This window comes from Sapajus apella, unplaced genomic scaffold (assembly GCF_009761245.1).
Source record: "Sapajus apella isolate SASKATOON/1434 unplaced genomic scaffold, GSC_monkey_1.0 scaffold23, whole genome shotgun sequence".
NCBI lineage: Eukaryota > Metazoa > Chordata > Mammalia > Primates > Cebidae > Sapajus > Sapajus apella.
Window position 1 is genome coordinate 16,694,021 of NW_022436963.1, and position 20,544 is coordinate 16,714,564.

General features: G+C 37.3%; 1 protein-coding gene across 28 annotated transcripts in view; it reads right to left on the bottom strand.

The window, feature by feature from the left end:
• Nucleotides 1-20,544, bottom strand: part of MAGI1 (membrane associated guanylate kinase, WW and PDZ domain containing 1) — a 677,285-nt gene that overhangs the window by 101,106 nt on the left and 555,635 nt on the right. For 17 of the 28 annotated variants that reach the window (XM_032289620.1, XM_032289622.1, XM_032289621.1 and 14 more), the window contains one exon: nt 16,552-16,753. In XM_032289620.1, coding sequence (XP_032145511.1) covers nt 16,552-16,753 — 202 coding nt within the window. Of the gene's footprint in view, nt 1-16,551; nt 16,757-20,544 lie in introns of all 28 variants that reach the window. The other 11 variants (XM_032289627.1, XM_032289625.1, XM_032289615.1 and 8 more) reach the window with 1 other exon arrangement.

Here is a 20,544-nt window from a genome sequence, read left to right on the forward strand (position 1 = left end):
ATTCTAGATGAAGTATTTCAACAGATGGTGACTGGGGCTCTGCAGATCTGATTGTGTAGAGACACATTCCCAAAGATATCACCATTCAATCATGTTAGAAATGTCACCAGAATGGCTGTAAGCATTCAGCCTTTGTGCTTCCCAAAGCAATGGCTAGGACAAAGTTCTGCTTGAACCCCCAGGATACCATGCAGCTAAGTGGGTGGGGCAAACAACTCCAGCCCAGTAGTTCTGGCTAAAAACTAGCATGAAAGCAAGAAATTTTTTTAAAATTAAGTTTAGACAGTAACTTAAAACTTTTTTTGAACTCTGACATTTCAGTTGTAAATTTGGGAGTTGGCAGGGCAGAGGGGTTGCCAAAGTTCTTTATTATTGATTCTAATCTTATTAATTGTTAAAAAAAATATGGCTTAAGAGAAAAACAGAATGTGCAAATGTATACACGTCTTGGCAACTGTGTTAAAAGAAAAATAGCAAAAGGTAATATAGCAACCACCACCATCACCACCACCAATGCTACTTATGTGAACACATATGACTGCCAGAATCTGTTCTTTTACATGTTAAAATTTATTTAATACTTACAATAACACTATGAGAGTAGTATTATTAGCATTAAAATTATTGCTCCCTGTATTAAAAATGAGAAAACTGATAATAGAAAGGTTAAGCAATTTGCCTAAGGACACTCTGCTGAGACATCACAGAACTGGGAACTAAACCCAGAGAGTTTTGCACTAAAAGCCATAGCCTGCACTATTCCTACACAGTAAGATAGTAAAAATGATCATTGCTGGGGAGGAGATGATGCATGATTAAGAAAAAAACTGTGTTTTTATTACGGTTTTTCATTCAGCGTAATTTTCATCAAGATTGTTATATATATCAATAACGTAGATTCACATGTAGTTAAAAGAACAGAGAGATTTCATGTACCCTTTACCTATATCTTATCAATGATAACATCCTGCAAAACTATAGTACACCATGATAACTTGATACAGTCAAGATACAAACATTTTCATTAGCACAAGGGTCCCTCAGGTTGCCCTGGTATAGTCATACCTGCTTCCCTTCCAACCATTCCCCCCAACACTTTTCTTAATCCCTGATAACTATGAATCTATCCTCTATTTCTGTAATTTTGTCATTTCAAGAAGGTTATATAGGGTGGGCGCAGTACTGCTTGTAACCCCAGCACTTTGTTCGGAAGGCCCTGGCAGGCGGATCACTTGAGCTCAGGAGTTTGAGACCAGCCTGGGCAATGTGGTAAAATGCCACCTCTCCAAAAAATACAAAGAAAATTAGCCAGGTATGGTGGTGGGCTAGCCAGGTGTGGTGGTGTGCGCCTGTGATCCAAGCTACTCAAGAGGCTGAGGTAGGAGGATCACCTGAGCCCAGGAGACAGAAGTTGCAGTGAGTAGAGAATGTGCCATTGCACTGTAGGCTGGATGACAGAGTGACACCCTGTCTCAAAATAAAATAAAAATAATTTTTAAAAGAATGTTATATAAATGGAATCACTGTATGTGATACTTTATGACTGACTTTTTGACTCAGCATAATTCTCATCAAGATTGTTATATACAACAATAATCAATTCTTTCTGTTGCTGAGTAGTATTCCATGGAAAGAATGTATCACAGCCTGTCTAACCACTCAAAGACATCTGGATCATTTCTAGTTTTTGGCTAGTTGGACAGATTTGCTATAAACGTTCATGTACATGCTTTTGTGTGAATTGTTCACTTCTCTGTGTACCACTGCTGGATGGTATGAGCTGCATGTTTAGTTTCTTAGGAACCATTTTCTAGAATGCCAGACAATCCCACCAGCAATGGATAAGAGATCCAGTTTCACTTAAATTTTACCATCACTTAGTGTTGTCATCATTTTTTACTTTAGCCATCTTAATAGGTGAATGACATCTCATTGTGGTTTTCATTTCAATTTCCCTAGAGCTAATGGGGCTGAACTTTTTTTAAATGTGCATATCTGCCATCTATATACCCTTTTCAGTGAAACATCTGTCCCTCTGTCCCTGTCTTGAGTTCACATTCTAACTGAATGGTTTGCATTTTTTTTTTATTCCGGAGTTTTGAGAGTCGTTTATATATTCTATATACGAGTCCTTTTTAAAATGCAGGGTCTGCAAATATTTTCTCTGTAGTTTGTTCTTTCATTCTCTATCAGGCTTTTTCACAAATAAAACAATTTTCATTTTGATGGTGTCGAATTTATCATTTTTTCTTTTTCAGGGATCTTGCTTTGATGTCTCTTTGCCTAGCTCTATATTTGGAAAATTTTCTGTTTTTTTGTTTCCCTAAAGGTTTTATTGCTTTATGTTTTCCATTTCAGTCTCTGATTTATTTGGGTTTAATTTTTTTGTATAAAGTGTGGGGTTCAGGTTGAGGTTAGGTTGCATACCGCCGGTTGTCCACTTGCTCCTCAACCATTTACTGAAAAGGCTATCTCCCCTCCATTGGACTGCTTTCAAATTGAATTGCTTTTGTCAAAAATCAGTTGGGCACACTTGTGGATCTATTTCTGGGTTCTATCTTCTGTCCCATTAAATTATGATTCTATTCCTTCACCAACACCACACAGTCTTTATTTTTTTGACTATATAATAAAGCCACAATAATGTAAATTAGCACATTTGATATCAAGCAGACTAATTGCTATGACTTCATTCTTCCTTTTCATAATTGTTTTAGTTATTCTATTTCCTTTGCCTTTCCATTTATATTTTAGAATAAACTTGTCTGTATCTAAAAAAAGACTGAGATTTTGACAGAAATTACATTAAACCTGTATATCCATTTGGGGAGGACTGACATCTCTATCAATTCTGAGTCTTCCTGTCTGTCCATGAATACAGTATGTCTCTCCATTTATAAGGAACTTCTTTGACCTCTTCCATTAGCATTTTAGATCCAATACATGTTTAGTTAGATTGACAACTGTGTTATTTTTTTGAGCAACTTTAAATTATATTTTATTTTTGATTTTAGTGTCCAAGTGCTCATTGATAGTATGTAGATATACACTTAATTTTTATTATTAAATTTTAAGTTTTTGTGGGTACATAGTAGGTGCATATATTTATGAGATGTAGAACATATGGATACAGGATACAATGTGTAATGATCCCATCAGGATAAATGGAGTGACCACTTCCCTCAAGCATTTATTCTTGGTGTCACAAACAATCCAATTATATTTATGTAGTTATTTTTAAATGTACAATGACATTATTATTGACTATAGTCACACTGCTAAGCTATTAAATACTAGATCTTACTTATTCATTCGTTCTATTTTTTTGTAGTCATTAACCATCTCCACTTCTGCCTTACTGCCACCCAAACACACTTCCCAGCCTCTGGTAACCAACATTCTATTCTGTCTCCATGAGTTCAACTGTTTTAATTTTTAGCTTCTACAAATAAGTGAGAATATGTGAAGCATGCCTTTATCTGCCTGGCTTATTTCACTTAACATAATGACCTCCAGTTCCATCCCTGTTGTTGTAAATGACTGGATCTCATTCTTTTTTATGGCAGAAGAGTAGTCCATTGGGTATATGGACTCCATTTTCTTTATCCATTTATCTGTTGATGGACACTTAGGTTGTTTCCAAATCATGACTATAGCGAATAGTGCAGCAATAAACATGAGAGTGCAGATATCTCTTCAACATACTGATTTCCTTTCTTTGGGGTATATACCTAGCAGTGGTTGCTAGATCATGTGATAGCTCTATTTTCAGTTTTTGTTTGTTTGGGTTTTTTTTGTGTGTGTGTGGAGGAAAAAATGTTTTCCATGGTGGCTGTACTAATCTATATTTCCACCAACAGTGTAAGAGTGTTTCCTTTCCTCCATATCCTTACCAGCATTTGTTACTGCCGGTCTTTCAGATAAAACACGTTTTAAGTGGGGTAAGATGATATCTCATTGTAGTTTTGATTTGCATTTCTCTGATGATCAGTGATGTTGAGCACCTTTTCAAATATCTATCTGCTATCTGTAGGCTTCTTGTGAGAAATGTCTACTCAGATCTTTCTCCCATTTTTCAGTCAGATTACTAGATTTTTCTATAGAGTTGTTTGGGCTCCCTATATATTCTTGTTATTAATCCCTGTCGGATGGACAGTTTGTAAATATTTTCCCCCGTGCTGTGGGCTGTCTCCTGACTTGGTTTTCCCATTCTGTGCAGAAGTTTAACTTGATGTGATCCCATTTGTCCATTTTGCTTTGGTTGCCTGTGGTTATGGGGTATTACTCAAGAAATCTTGCCCACTTCCATATCCTGGAGAGTTTACCCAATTTTTTCTTTTAGTAGTTTCATAGTTTGAGGTCTTAGATTTAGGCCTTTAATCCATTTTGATTTGAATTTTGTATATGGAGAGAGATAGGGCTAGTTTCATCTGTCTGCATATGGATATCCAGTCTTCCCAGTGCCATTTCTTGAAGAGAATGTCCTTTCCCCAATGTGTATTCTTGGCACCTTTGTCTAAAATGAGTTCCTGTAGATGTATGAATTTGTTTCCAGGTTTTCTACTCTGTTCCATCGGTCTGCACCTGCTTTTATGCCAGTACTGTGCTATTTTGGTTGCTATAGCTCTGTAGTATAATTTGAAGTCAGGTAATGTGATCCCTCCAGTTTTATTCTTTTTACTCAGGATATATATTTTGCTATTCTGGGTCTTTTGCGGTTCCATACAAATTTTAGAATTTTTTTTTTTATATATGTGTGAGGAATGTCTTTGTATATTGATAGGGATAGCACTGAATGTGTAGACTGCTTTGGGTAGTATGGACATTTTAACAATATTGATTCTTCCAATCCATGAACATAGAATACAACTGCTATTTATATGCTTAACTTTTATTTTGCAACCTTGCCTGACTCAGTTACTGTAAAATTTTCTTGGTACATTTCTCATGATTTTCTACATAGATAACCATGTAATCTGCAAATAGGAGTAGTTTCATTTCTTCCTTTCCAATCTGTATGGCGTTTACTTCTTTATCTTGAATCATAACCCTGATTTGAACTTTCAGCATGATGTTGAATAAGGGTAGGAATAGCTCAGCACTTTGGGTGGCTGAGGAGGGTAGATTTATTGAGCCCAGGAGTTAAAGACCAGCCTGCGAAAAATAGAGAAACCTTGTCTATATAAAAACTACAAAAAGTTAGCTGGGCATAGTAGCACGTACCTGTAGTCTCAGCTGCTCAGGAAGCTGAGGTGGGAGGATCGCCTGAGCTCAGAGTCAAGGCTGCAGTGAGCTGTGTTCACACCACTGTACTGCAGCCTGGACAAAAGGAGTGAGATCTTGTCTCAAGAAAAAAAAAAAAAGAGTTGGGACAGCTGACATCCTTGGCTTGTTTTCAGACTTGCAGGGAAGGCATTTCATCTTTTCACCATTATGTATAATGCTGGCCATAGGTTTTTATGTAGATGCTCTTTATCAGTCAAATTTCCCTTTATTCTTATTTTTCTAAGAAATCTTAATGTGAAGAGAGTGCTGAATTTTTCAAATGCTTTTCTGCATCAATTAAAAACATTAATTCTTTAACCTGTTAACATAGTGGGTTACATTGACTGATTTATTTGAATACTGAGCCACCCTTGTATCCCTAGAAAAATTCCCACTTGGTCATGGGAAGAGTCTACATTGCTGATTACTGCTTAGTAATATTTTGGTAAAGATTTTTGCATTTATGCCTTTTTTGTACTCTGCTTAGTTTTGGTATCAAGGTAATATTAACTTCATAAAAATAACTGCAGTGTTATTCCTCTTATTTTCTGAAAGAGGTAATGTAGAAATAGTGTTACTCTTTCAATATTTCTTTTTCAGGAATTCTTAAAATTATAAATTCGTCCATTATTAACTTTTTTTTTGAGATGACTGATTCCTGATTTAAGCCTGGAAATACAACTTGCATTACTTATTTCTTATTTCTTTTTTATTATAATTAAGTTCTGGGATACATGTGCAGAACACGTAGGTTTGTTACATAGGCATACACGTGCCATGGTGGTTTGCTGCACCCATCAACTCATCATCAACATTAGATAATTCTCCCTAATGCTATTTCTCCCCTAGCCTCCCACTCCCTGACAGGCCTTGATGTGTGATGTTCCCTTCCCTAGGTCCATGTGTTCTCATTGTTCAGTTCCCACTTATAAGTGAGAACATGCTGTGTTTTGTTTTCTGTTCCTGTGCTAGTTTGCTGAGAATGATGGTTTCCGGATTCATCCACGTCCCTGCAAATGATATGAACTCATCCTTTTTATGCCTGAATAGTATTCCACGGTGTACATATGCCACATTTTCTTTGTTCAGTCTATGACTGATGGGCATTTGGGTTGGTTCCAAGTCTTTGCTATTGTGAATAGTGCTGCAATAAACACACATGTGCATGTGTCTTTACAGTAGAATGATTTATACTCCTTTGGGTATATACCCAGTAATGGCATTGCTGGGTCAAATGGTATTTCTAGTTCTAGATAGTTGAGGAATCAACACATTGTCTTCAACAATGGTTGAACTGATTTACACTCCCACCAACAGTGTAAAAAGCTTTCCTATTTCTCCACATCCTCTCCAGCATATTTGTTTCCTGACTTTTTAATGATTGCCTTTCTAACTGGCATAAGATGGTATCTCACTGTGGTTTTGATTTGCATTTCTCTAATGACCGGTGATAATCAGCTTTTTTCATATGTTTGTTAGCACATAAATGTCTTCTTTTGAGAAGTATCTGTTCCTATCCTTTGCCCACTTTTTGATGGGGTTGTTTTTTTCTTGCAAATTTGTTTAAGTGTTACATTTTATCCAAGGTCTTTTCTGCATCTATTGAGATAATTATGTGGTTTTTGTCATTGGTTCTGTTATGTGATGGATTATGTGTATTGGTTTGTATATGTTGAAGCAGCCTTGCAGCCCAGGGATGAAGCCGACTTGATTGTGATGAATAAGTTTTTGCTGTGCTGCTGGATTCAGTTTACCAGTATTTTACTGAGGGTTTTCACATCGATGTTCATCAGGGATATTGGCCTGAAATTTTTGGTTGTTGTTGTGTCTCTGCCAAGTTTTGGTATTAGGATGATTCTGGCCTCATAAAATGAGTTAGGGAGGAGTCCCTCTTTTTCTATTGCTTGGAATACTTTTAGAAGGAATGGTACCAGCTCCTCTTTGTACATCTGGTAAATTTGGCTGTGAATCCGTCTGGTCCTGGGTTTTTTTTTTTTTTTTTTTTTTTTTTTTGGTAGGTACGCTATTAACTACTGCCTCAATTTCAGAACTTGTTATTGGTCTTTTCAGGGATTTAACTTCTTACTGGTTTAGTCTTGGGAGGGTGTATGTGTCCAGGAATTTATCCATTACTTCTAGATTTTGTAGTTTAATGCATAGAGATGTGTATAGCATTCTCTGATGGTACTTTGTATTTCTGTGGGATCAATGGTGATATTCCCTTTATCAATTTCTATTGTGTCTACTTGATTATTCTCTCTTTTTCTTCTTTATTAGTCTGGCTATTGGTCTGTTTTACAAATCTTTTCAAAAAACCCGCTCGTGGATTTATTTATTTATTTATTTTTTTGAGGGCTTTTTGTGACTCTAACTCCTTCAGTTCTGCTCTGATCTTAGTTATTTTTTGTCTTCTGCTAGCTTTTGAATTTGTTTGCTCTTGCTTCTCTAGTTCTTTTAATTGTCATGTAAGGGTGTCAATTTTAGATCTTTCCTACTTTCTCCTGTGGGCATTTAGTTGCTATAAATTTCCCTCTAAACATTGCTTTAGCTGTGTCTCAGACATTCTGGTACTTTGTGTCTTTGTTCTCATTGGTTTCAAAAAACTTACTTATTTCTACCTTAATTTCATTATTTACCCAGTAGTCATTCAGGAGCAGGTTGTTCAGTTTCTATGTAGTTGTGCGGTTTTGAGTGAGTTTCTTAATCCTGAGTTCCAATTTGATTGCCCTGTGGTCTGAGAGACTTTTTGTTATGATTTCCATTCTTTGGCATTTTCTGAGGAGTGTTTTACTTCCAATTATGTGGTCAGTTTTAGAATAAGTGCTATGTAGTGCTAAGAATATATATTCTGTTGATTTGGGGCAGGGAGTTCTATAGATGTCTATTAGATCTGCTTGGTCCACAGCTGAGTTCAACTCCTGAATATCATCGTTAATTTTCTGTATCGTTGATTTAACATTGACAGTGGGGTGTTAAAGTCTTCTACTATTATTGTATGAGAGTCTAAGTCTGTTTGTAGGTCTCTAAGAACTTGCTTTGTGAATCTGAGTGCTACTGTATTGGGTGCACATATATTTAGGACAGCTAACTTTTCTTGTCACATTGATCCCTTTACCATTATGTAATGACCTTGTCTTTTTTGATCTTATTGATTTAAATCTGTTTTATCAGAGACTAAGACTGCAACCCCTGCTTTTTTTCTTTTTTCTTTTGCTTTCCATTTGCTTGGTAAAGATTTCTCCATCTCTTTATTTTGAACCTATGTGTGTCTTTGCATGTAAGACGGGTCTCCTGAACCCAGCACACCGATGGGTCTTGACTCTTTATCCAATTTGCCAGTCTGTGTCTTTTAATTCGGGCATTTATCCTGTTTACATTTAAGGTTAACATTGTTATGTGTAGATTTGATCCTGTCATTATGATGCTAGCTGGTTATTATGCCCATTAGTTGATGCAGTTTCTTCATAGTGTTGATGGTCTTTACATTTTTGTATGTTTTTGCAGTGGCTGGTACTGGTTTTTCCTTTCCATAGTTAGTGATTTTTTCAGGAGCTCTTGTAAGGCAGGACTGGTGGTGACAAAATCCCTCAGCATTTTGCTTGTATGTAATGGATTTTATTTCTCTTTCACTTATGAAGTTTAGTTTGGCTGGATATGACATTCTGGGTTGAAAATTCTTTTGTTTAAGAAGGTTGAATGTTGGCCCCCACTCTTTTCTGGCTTGCAGGGTTTCTGCAGAGAGATCCACTGTTAGTCTGATGGGCTTTCCTTTGTAGGTAATCCAACCTTTCTCTCCAGCTGCCCTTAACAATTGTATCTTCATTTGAACCTTGGGGAATCTTATGATTATGTATCTTGAAGTTGCTCTTCTCAAGGACTATCTTCTGGTATTCTCTGTATTTGCTGAATTTGAATGCTGGCCTGTGTTGCTAGGTTGGAGAAGTTCTCCTGGATATATCCTGAAGTGTATTTTCTAACTTGGTTCCATTCCCCCCTCACTTTCAGGAACACCAATGAAATGTAGGTTTGGTATCTTCACATAGTCTTGTATTTCTAGGAGGCTTTGTTCATTCCTTTTCATTCTTTGTTCTCTAATCTTGTCTTCACACTTTATTTCTTTAAGTTGATCTTCAATCTCTGATATCCTTTCTTCTGCTTGATCGATTTGGCTATTGATATTTGTGTATGCTTCACAAAGTTCTTATGCTGTGCTTTTCAGCTCCATTGGGTCATTTACATTCTTCTTGAAACTGGTTATTCTAGTTAGCAGTTCCTGTAACCTTTTATCAAGGTTCTTCGCTTCCTTGCACTGAGTAAGCACATGCTCCTTTAGCTCAGAGGAGTTTATTACCCATCTTCTGAAGTCTACTTCTGACAATTCATCAAACTCATTCTCCGTCCAGTTTTAGTCTTTTGTTGGCAAAGTTGTGATCCTTTGGAGGAGAAGAGGCATTCTGGTTTTTGGAATTTTCAGCCTTCTTGTGCTGGTTTTTCCTTCTCTTCGTGAATTTGTCTACCTTTGGTCTTTGATGTTGGTCACCTTAGGATGGGCTTTTTGAGTGGTGATCTTTTTTATTGATGTTGATGCCATTGTTTCTCACTTGTTAGTTTTCCTTCTAACAATCAGGCCCCTCTTCTTCAGGTCTGTTGGAGTTTGCTGGAGTTCACTCCAGACCCTGTTTGTCTGGCTATCACCAGCAAAGGCTATAGAACAGCAAAGATTGCTGACTGGTCCTTCCTCAGGAAGCTTTGTCCCAGAGGGGCAACCTGCCAGATGCCAGCTGGATCTCTCCTGTTTGAGGTGTCTGTCAACCCCTGCTGGCAGATGTCTCCCCATCAGGAGGCATGGGGGTCAGGGACCCACTTGATGAGGCAGTATGACCCTTAGCAGAGCTTGAGCGCTGTGCTGGGGGTCCACTGCTCTCTTCAGGGCCAGCAGGCAGGAACATTTAAGTCTGCTGAAGCTGTGCCCACAGCCATCCTTTCCCCTCAGTGCTCTGTCCCAGGGAGACGGAAGTTTTATCTATAAGCCCCTGACTGGGGCTGCTGCCTTTCTCTTAGAGATGCCTTTCAGAGAGGAGGAATCTGCATCCCTTATTTTCTTGAAGGACTTTAGGGCCCATAATAGTTCCTTATTTAATTCCTAAAATTGACAATTTGTGTGTCTTCTCTCATTTTTTCTTTGTCAATCTTATCAGAGGTTCTTCAGTTTTTTAAATCTTTTTGAAGAATTGACTATTTCTTTCACTGATTTTTGTCTACTGTTTTTCTGCTCTTGATTTCATTCATTTCTGCCCTTACCATTATTGTTTCCTTCCATCTGTTTATTTTGAGTTTAAAATATTCTTCTCTTTCCAGGTTCTTGCATTGGGAGTTTAGATTGTTGATTTGAGCCTTTTCTTCTTTTCTCATATATATGTTTAGTGCTATAAATGTACCTGTAATTACTGCCTTGGCTGTGTTCCATCTATTCTGATGTGCTGTATTTACATTTTATTCAGTTCAATTTATTTACTTATCTTTAAGTTTCCTTGAGACTTCCTCTTTGACCCATAGGTTATTTAAAAGTATGTTGTTTAATTTGCCTCTAATTGATTGGAGATTTTCCTACTGTATCTGACATTAATATGTTAACTCTTGTTTCCTTTTGATTAACATTTACAAGATATATTTTTCCATCCTTTATTTTCAACATACTTATATTGTTATATTTGAAATAATATGTCATAGATAGTACATAATTAGGTTATAGTTTTAATTCACTTTGCTCTTCCCCATCTTTTAAATTGCTGTATTTAGTTCACTTTATTAAATGTAGTTATTGATATGTTAGGGCTTAAGTCTTCCATTTTGTTTGTAGTTTTCTTTTTGCTCTGTTTTTCTTTACTCTGTTTTATTCTTCGGGCCTTCTGTGGGTTACAAGAATATTTTAGAATCTATTTTTATTTATCTACAGTACTGTTGAGTATATCTCCTTTGTATACTTACAAGTGGCTGATTTAGGTACCACATTATATATATATGCACACATTATATTATTTACAAATATATTTTATATATATCTTATAATCTACTGGTGTCATCATTTTACCACTTTGAAGTAGATAAACCTTATCTCCATTGATATTCTTTTACCCTCCCTGACTTAGAATAAATTATCTTAAATATTCTCTCTACACACAAGTAGAAACATTAAACAGTACTATTGTTGCTTCAACACCCAAACCTAATTTGGAGAACTTAAAGAGATGTCAATTATATCTCAACAAAAATGGGAAAAAAGAAAACTCAAAAGGTGAAGAAAAGTAGTTCATTTATCTATAGTTTTACTTTTTCCATTCTTCTATTTTCCTGATCGTTACTGTTTGTTTAAAATTTTGGTTTTGTTTTATAATTCTCTTTTTGTTTAGAGAACATTCTTTAGCCATTTATTGAGAGCAGACCTGCTGGCAATAAATTTTCTGGCTTTGTTTTTTTTACTTTTATTTTATTTATTTATTTATTTATTTTGAGACAGGGTCTTGCTCTGTAGCCCAGGCTGAAGTGCAATGGTATGATCTAGGCTCACTGTAACCTCTGCCTCCCGGGTTCAAGCAATTCTCCTGTCTTAGCCTCCGAAGCAGTTGGGACCACAAGCGCATGCCACCATGCCCAGCTAATTTTTGTCTTTTTAGTAGAGATGCCATTTTACCATATGGGTCAGGCTGGTCTTGAACTTCTGACCTTGGGTGATCTGCTTGCCTCAGCCTCCCAAAGTATTGGGATTATAGGTGTGAGCCACCGCACCCAGCCATAAATTTTCTTAGTTTTCTTTCATCTAAGAATATTTTCATTTCACCTTGATTCCTAAAGGATATTTTCACTGGATGTAGAATTCTGGGTTAATTCTTTTCTTTCAGCACTAGAAAAATGCTATACCACTTCCTTTCGGCCCTTGTTGTTTCTGATGACAAATATGCTGTCATTTTACTTGTTTCACTAACATATGTAGGGTGTCATTTCTCATTGCTTTCAACATTTTTCTGGTTTTAGTTTTCCTAAGTTTAATTATGAATGTATCTTACTGTGGTTTTCATTGGGTTCTGCTTAGGTTCAGCCAGCTTATTGAATCTGTAGGTTTATTTCTTTTGCCAATTCAGAAAATTTTAAGCATTAGTTCTTCAAATGTTTTCTTTTCATTCCCATCCACTTTCATTCCTCCAATGAAATAAATATTAGCTCTTCTGTTATTGTTCCAAATGCCCCCAAAGCCCTGTTTGTTTTCTTCTCCTAGTTGATTTTCTCTCTGTTGTTCGGATTAGGTAACTTCTATTTTCAAGTTCACTGATTCTTTCCTCTCCTCACTCTCTTTGCTGATACCAGTTAGGCTGGGAGGGATAGGACTATCTCACTGTTGTTCCCAAACTGGCCTCTCTGACTCCATTGGGAGAGGGTGGGCTCTTTACCACTGGATGGTGGTAAAAATCCTGATTCTCCAGTAAACCGCCTCTGATACCACACCAGTGGGGAGGAAGAGGGTGTTTCATTACTGCAAGGTGAGGTGGAAGTCCTGAGTTCCCTCAAGTGGTCTCCAGTAAATCTATGTGGAAAAGCAAGGAATCTCCTTATTGCCTGGCTGCAAAGTGCTAGCTCTACACTTAGCCTTTTCTGACATCACCCATCAGGAAGGATTCAGCTCCTAATCACACACCAGCCTGTCAAGAATAGAAGTGTAACCTTCTACCCTTGGGGTGTGAGGTCACGTTTTTCTGTGCTGTTGCTGGAGTAGATGGTTGTTGAATAAAAGTTTTCTGTCTTGTAGGGTGCCCCTTTCCTGATCTTTTGGCTAGAGAGAGCAGGCTTCTATTAGGGCTTGACTCACTTGGTATTTCTGGGTTGCTAGCTCTTTAGCTCCAAGTCTGGGATACCTCACATCGTCATCCCAGCACTTTGGATCACCTGAGGTCAGGAGTTTGAGACCAGCCTGGATAACATGGTGAAACCCTGTCTCTACTAAAAATACAAAAATTAGGCATGTGTGGTGGCAGGCGCCTGTAATCCCAACTACTCAGGAGGCTGAGGCAGGAGAATGGTGGCTTGAACCTGAGAGGCGGAGGTTGCAGTGAGCTGAGATTGTGCCACTGCACTCCAGCCTAGGTGACAGAGCAAGACTCCATCTCAAAAAAACAAACAAACAAAAAAAATGAAAGGGAACTCACCACCCGGTATTCCTTTGATCCCATGCTCTCTACCCAGTCTTATTTGCTCTTCCTTTCAAAATTTTCTTACGTTTGTTTTCTATACAATGCCCAAGGTTTATAAATCCATGCTTTATTTTTTAATGTTCTTTTAAATTTCTAGTATTTCTTCAATTTCCCCAAAACCATATATATATATTTATTTTATTTTCTGCATGAGTGTGTGCATGCACACACACACTGGTTCTAATGCGATTTAACTTGCTTTTCCATGTAAGATGTCCTAAAAAGAAATTTTACAGAATGAAAAACACATGAAAATTCAGTAACCAGTATATATAATTTAGGCTAAAATATAAATGATATGTATCTAATCACTTAATATATGTGAAATTTGATAATTGCAGACTAAATCCCATAATTGTCATAAGCCACATTTTTGTATAATTTTCTACTAAGCCTTAGGCAAATGAAACATTGGCCTCACATCAGCTAAAAGCTAAGTTATAAAAAAGTAGGCAAATCACTACATTCTGTTGCAAGCCAGCCATAGTTTTGGAGGCCAGCATCCCACTAACCATCAAGATATCCAACTTCCCCTTTTCTAATATATCGAATCAGTCTTGAACAAAATTATTGGTACATTGTTTTCCAAGAATCTGAGTTTCACAGATTATTCTGTACCAGAAACCACCATTATCCTTCCCTTTTCTTAGCACAATTCTTCTTTACTAATGGGACATAATTTGAAAGGCAATTTATTGCAAAAGCTAAGTAAAAAATCCTGAGTTTATAGCTCGCATCTATTTTTATAACCATGTTTAAACTCCTCTGTAATAACCACAGATAATAATGATGACAATGGTAGCAGTAACAACAGTCATCGCTAATTAGTACTAGCCCAAGTACTTTGGTTTCTCTGTCTCCTCTAATTCTTACAACAGTCTGACAAGGTAGGTACAATTCATAATATTCATGTCCTCCTTTTATAGTTATAAAAAACTGAGATGCAAAGAGGTAAACTCAAGTTCCCAAGGTCAAACAGCTTGTAAATGATGGAAACAATATGGCCTTTAGTTGAGCTCTTAATCAGTATGTTTCTTGACTCTCAAAAAAAGACTACTTCTTTTATCCTTATCTTTAAAAAGCATTTGCCATTAATATGAAGACAGATAGATGGGTTGTCACCTCCCTCTGGCTGGCAAATAGCACAGAACCTCTAGTTCACTTATCTCAGAATTCTTCCTAGGTAGGTTCTCAAAGAAGGTATTTTATTTTTTTTAATTTTCACACAGAGTCTTGCTCTGTTACCCAAGCTGTTATTGCAGTGGTGTGATCTTGTCTCCCTGCAACCTTCACCTCCCAGGTTCATGCAATTCTCCTGCCTCAGCCTCTCAAGTGGCTGGGACTACAGGTGTGTATCACTATGCCTGGCTAATTTTTGTGTTTTTTAGTAGAGACAGAGTTTTGCCATGTTGTCAGTCTGGTCTAGAATTTGTGATCTCAGGTGATGTGCCTGCCTCGGCCTCCCAAAATGCTGGGATTACAGGCATAAGCGACTGTGCCCGGCTGTCAAAGAGGGTGTTCTGAGATCCAAGCCTTTTCTCTAACTCTCATGTGTTTAGAAAAATCATACTGCTTTATTTTCATTGTTTTTTTCTAATTATAAAACATATGGTAAATATGGCAGGCTTGGTGACTCACACGAATAATCCCAGCACTTTGGGAGGCTGAGGTGGGAGGATCACTTAAGCCCAGGAGACAGAGGCTGCAGTGAGCTATGATCACAACACTGCACTCTGGCCCAGGCAATAGAGTGAGAACCCATCTCAGGAAGGGAAATAAAAGTAAATAAACAAATAAATGTGTGTGTATGCACCCACACACAAAGTATAAAAAATTCACAACCCACACCAATGTAAAATGTGGTTAGAAAGTAAATTCTTTACTTAACTCAAACCCAACTGTTCATAGATACTTCTAGAATTTTTCTGTCTCTAGAACTAGATCTACATATTAATAGAAACAAATGTACACATAGAATATACGTAGGATATGTGTGTATACATGCATATTTTGCAAAAGTGAGATACTTCTCATAGTTTTCTGCAATGTCCTTCCCTTTGTTACTGTTGATTTAACAGTAGATCAATTTCGATCTATGTGAGTACAGTAGATGAATCTGCAGCTTGATTTTTTAAATAATTTCATCAGTCATTTTCTTTTTCTTTCTTAATGGTACATGAAGACATGGTGGATCTCAATGATGGGATAATAAAGTCAAACTACAGCATTTAAAAACTGACTACTGTTGGCTAGGAACACCACATTATCTTAGATTATCCAGAATGGTTTCAAATGTAGATATTTTTTTCCTTTTCAGAAAACATTGTTAAATGTTTAATTACATAGCATTTACATTTTATAAATCTGAAAGACATTCCTGTCTGTCATTCTCAAACCTTAATCCATATACCTGGCACCATGTAAAAATATTAACTTAAAATGCATGGCAGACCTAAACACAAAATGCAAAAAAGGAAAATATTTATGACTTGTGTTAGGCAAAGATTTCCTAACTACTACAGCAGAAGCACAATTGACTAAAAAGAAAACTGATAAATCAGACTTCATCAAAATTAAGAATTCTTGCTCTTTGAAAGACACAGTTGAGACAATGAAAATAAAAGCCAGACTTGGAGAAAATGCATGCAAATCACAAATATGATAAAGGCATTGTATCCAGAATATATAAATAAGTCTTAATAAGAACACTGCAATTCAATTAAGAAAAAAAAAGCAATGTATTTACTATTTTAATGGTTAAATATGTTCTTTAAATATTATGTCATAATTTCTATATACCATAATTTAGTTGTCTAAATCTTTATGGAAATAACCTTGTTCTTCCTCAAACTGTTCAGATTCAGCAAGTAGGATGATAATAATTAATTACCTTTTTATGCAAAACTTATTAAACCTTATTAAAAAATACCATCAGTGGGTGATCATTCCCTTAAATGTAGTTTATATTGGTAGCTGCTAGACAGAGGGAAGGAAGGGAAAAGAAAGAGAGAGAGATTTAGGTAGAAATAATGGTATACTTTACTCTATAAAATAGACTTCTCCATTTTCGGTATAGGCCATCTCCCAGTTTTCAGGTAGAGGACCTAAATTATCCTCTGCAGAAAGAGGTAGGTATTGAGGGAACTTCTGAGAAGGGTCCGTGATGGGAGCAGCGATGATGCTACTATTCACAGGTGGTAGTGCCGTTTCTTGGAGAGTGTGCTCGTCTTGTTCACCAGAATCGGCTGCTTAATCATGTGAAGAGATGAGAGAGAGAGGGGGGGTGGGGAGGGGGAGAGGGAGAGAGGGAGGGAGGGGGGGAGAGAGAGAGAGAGAGAGAGAGAGGAAAAAAAAAAAAAAGGTATTCAGCAATCATACCCCATACCTGGGAAGTACATTCCTATATACATCTACATTCTTAAACACTTTTATCCATTCCTAATTCCTGGCCATTAACTATGACTTCTATCTTATTTAGATGTCTGTCCCTTAATTAGAAAGCATCAAAATAATCGATGAAATTCATTTTACTTAAAAAGAAAGGGAAAAAAAATCCCAAATAATGCATTGTTCACAATCTTGGAAATGTCAAAGAATAACCCAATTTATGACTCAAACTCTTAAACTAAGAAGGCCATCAAAACACAAATGGATCTGCACCCTCATTCCATAGGTAACATTTGATTTCATTATTCAGAAGATGTTTGAGCACACACACAAAAAAGTATTCAGGGTGAAAACACAGATAAAGTGGCATTATTACCCATTCTTGTACAAATGATTTTATAAGTTATTTTAAAATTTGTATAAATATTTTTGGTAGACACTGGCAAAGATCAAAGAATGATAAATTCACCTGAAAAGTATACAAATACAAAAAAAGTAAAAAAAAAGTATAATCTTTACTTAGAATATGGAGACAGTTATACCAGTGAGTCAGATTTGAACCTCTTCTGGAAAAGTTATGTTCCTATGAAAACCAAGACAGTTACCCTCAGAACAGTATCAAGTGGGCGGACTGATTTGACTTGAATCTTAAAAGAAGGCTTGAAGTACTTGAGTCTCCTTGCCTTCTTATTAACTAGAAACATCAGAGGTGATGTCATCAAAGTATCCCCAAACGGCATTGTTGACATTCTGGTTGAATTTTTATAGAGGCTGATGATATTAACTGTCAATCTCCATGGGGCTTTAAAGCTTAATAATGAGGGTATGCAGTGAATTTCTATCTTCCACAGTAATTCTCCTGTAGACATTTCTGAGTTAGTGAAAACAGACTGAAGAATGATAAAAGGCTGTTTTCAAAGCTTTCTCTGATGAGAAGCTCCCAATGACACACATGGGAGTAAAGGTAATCTAAAAGCTGGATGAAGGACATGCCAAGCCTGCTAAACCACCACCAAAAATGCACCACCCTTGGGGAGGCTGGCTGTAGGTATTCCCAGCCCTGCATCTATTTGCTCTTCTCCTGGTAGCACCATTCAGGTATCCTTGTGGTGCCCCCCTCCACTCCAGGCCCACATGGTCCAGGTGGGGACCTACTCCTGGCTCCACATCATATGCTTTGCCAGTGAGGAGTATTCTATCATTTTTATCTTTGTTATTAGGTCAGGAATAGGTACTTGATCTAAGGCAAACAAATTTGAATGTTAGACATAGAAGATTTACTGGAATTATCAAGCAAGAGGTGGTCACTTGAGGCTGGAACCTATTTGCTAATAGGTTCTCACGCTGTAGGTGTTGGCAGACATCTTGACATAGCTTGACATGAACTGCCAGGGAATGAAATCCACACAGAGAAGAGGAGAGGTGAAAGACGGAGAGTCATTTAATATCCCTGGCTGAGCATCTGATCTCTGATTTCATACCTGAAATCAAGGACACCCCTCGTTTTGATAGCTTGAACCCCTAAATTCACTTTCTTGCTTAAACCAATTTGAGTTAGTTTTGCAACCTGCATCCAAGAGTGCAGAGTAATAGATCAACTGTAACTAGGGGAACAGAAAAAAATTAGACCAACACAGAAGAAAAACTTTGAAATTACTCATCAATAGCAAAATAAATTCAAAACCGGTCAAGAATTAAGAGTCACTTTTAATTCTCTAGGAGCCAACAAATATTCATTTCTGGCATATCTTTGGAAGGTAGACTTTTCACACTTAGGTGCATAAAAGAATCACCTGGAGAGATTGATAAAATGCATAATTCTGGCTGTCCTCCAGAAAACAGGTTTGGGATATGGTCCCAAAATGCACACTTTACAAGTACCCAGGTGAGAAAGATTCAGGTGCTGTATGAACTACACCCTAAAGACAAAGACACAAAGAGTTCTCTTATGAACTAAAAGAAAAAATGATGTAGAGAATCAATTGTTAAAAAAAGTTCTACTTTCAGTTGGAAATTACTCTACTCCCTTCTTGGTTCATACCTGCCACGTTCCAGAACCACCAGAACCTCTGGCTCCTAGGACAGGTGTTGCCCTGCACTTAATGAGCTGCGAGTGGTACAGTCTCTGGCTATATACTCCTCTGTGCACCAGTGCCAGGTCAGTATGCTAATGAAATGTGTAGTGAGTGGGTCTAGGCTGAAGGGAGGTGGGCACTCAGTGCCAGACGTTTGTGTCCTGGAGGAGAGGCGACTTGCAGTTGCCAAACTTCTGATTTTTCAAGACAAGCTGGAAATCTGTGCTTTTATGTAAACTCTCCCAAGTTTCCAAACATAATTCCTTTAAAAAATAATGCACTGTAACACCACTGAAAAATGAAAGGTCATGATTATGAGCACTGACCCTGGAGCCAAACTGCCCAAGTTTGAATCCTGGCTTTACCATTTACTAACGTGGGCAAAGTACTTAACCATGTGTGCCTTCACTTGCTCATCTAGAAAACTGGGACAATAACAATCCCCACCTCACAGGGTTGTGGGGAGAATTAAATGCATAAGGCATTCAGAACAGCATCTAGCACATAGCAAGCCACACTAAGCAGCCAACAGCAGCAAAAGCACCTCTATCCTCATCAAAATTATGATTACTTGTGTCTTCAGGCCAGACCTCGCCCCCAACCTGCAAATATGTTACCAAAAGGTGGAAAAAGCATAGGTTATAATATCAGACCACAGATTATAGCCTTGTTTGCTTCTATCTATTTGGCTTTGCCTTTCTGAGCACATATTTCTCGATCTGTAAAATGGGCATAACGTACACAGCATGAGAACAGAATTAACACGTGCCAAGTGCCTGGCACCTGAGATGTGCTCAATGGGTGCTTGGGACTGAAACCTCTTATTGGAGATACAACTGTCCAAACTCAGTGACTGCCTTTTCATTTAGGAGGCAGCAAACTGTCAGGATGATAATAATAATGTTAATAAAGAATTTTTATTAACCTATTTTAATAGAAACTGGATATAACAGGAAAAGGGTAGTGCCAATGGGTGAGCCACTACATGTGAAATGAGACGCACTTAATTTAACGATGAATGTACACGTTTACAAAAAAAAAAAAAAAAAGTCCTGCCAGTATTCCTAAACACTGCATGAAGGGAATATAAGTTCTCTGGGAAAATCTCTCAGTAATTTTAATTTCCTGGAGAAAAAAAAAATCCCTCCAGCAACTAGATCTTATTTTAAGTTATCCGAGCTTTTGTTTTTATTTCATATGCTTTCCATATCTTCTTCTCAGCTCAACAGAATCTTAATCTCATTCTCTGAAAGAAAATGGAAAGTCCAAAAATGAGCTGCTGGCACAGACATATGGCAGACTCAGGAATTCACAGCCTTAGTCATGGCTTTGACTTATGCTGTGATTTAAAAAAAAAGAAAATCCTTCTGTTGGGCCATGGTGGCATGTGCCTGTGCCTGTAATCCTAGCTATTCAGGAGGCTGAGGAGGAAGGACTGAGCCCAGGAGTTTGAGACCAGACTAGGCAACATAGCGAGACCACATCTCTAAAAAAAAAAAATTATAAACTAGCTGGGTGAGGTGGCACATGTCCATAGTCCCAGTTACTGTGGAGGCTGAAGTGGGAGAATCACT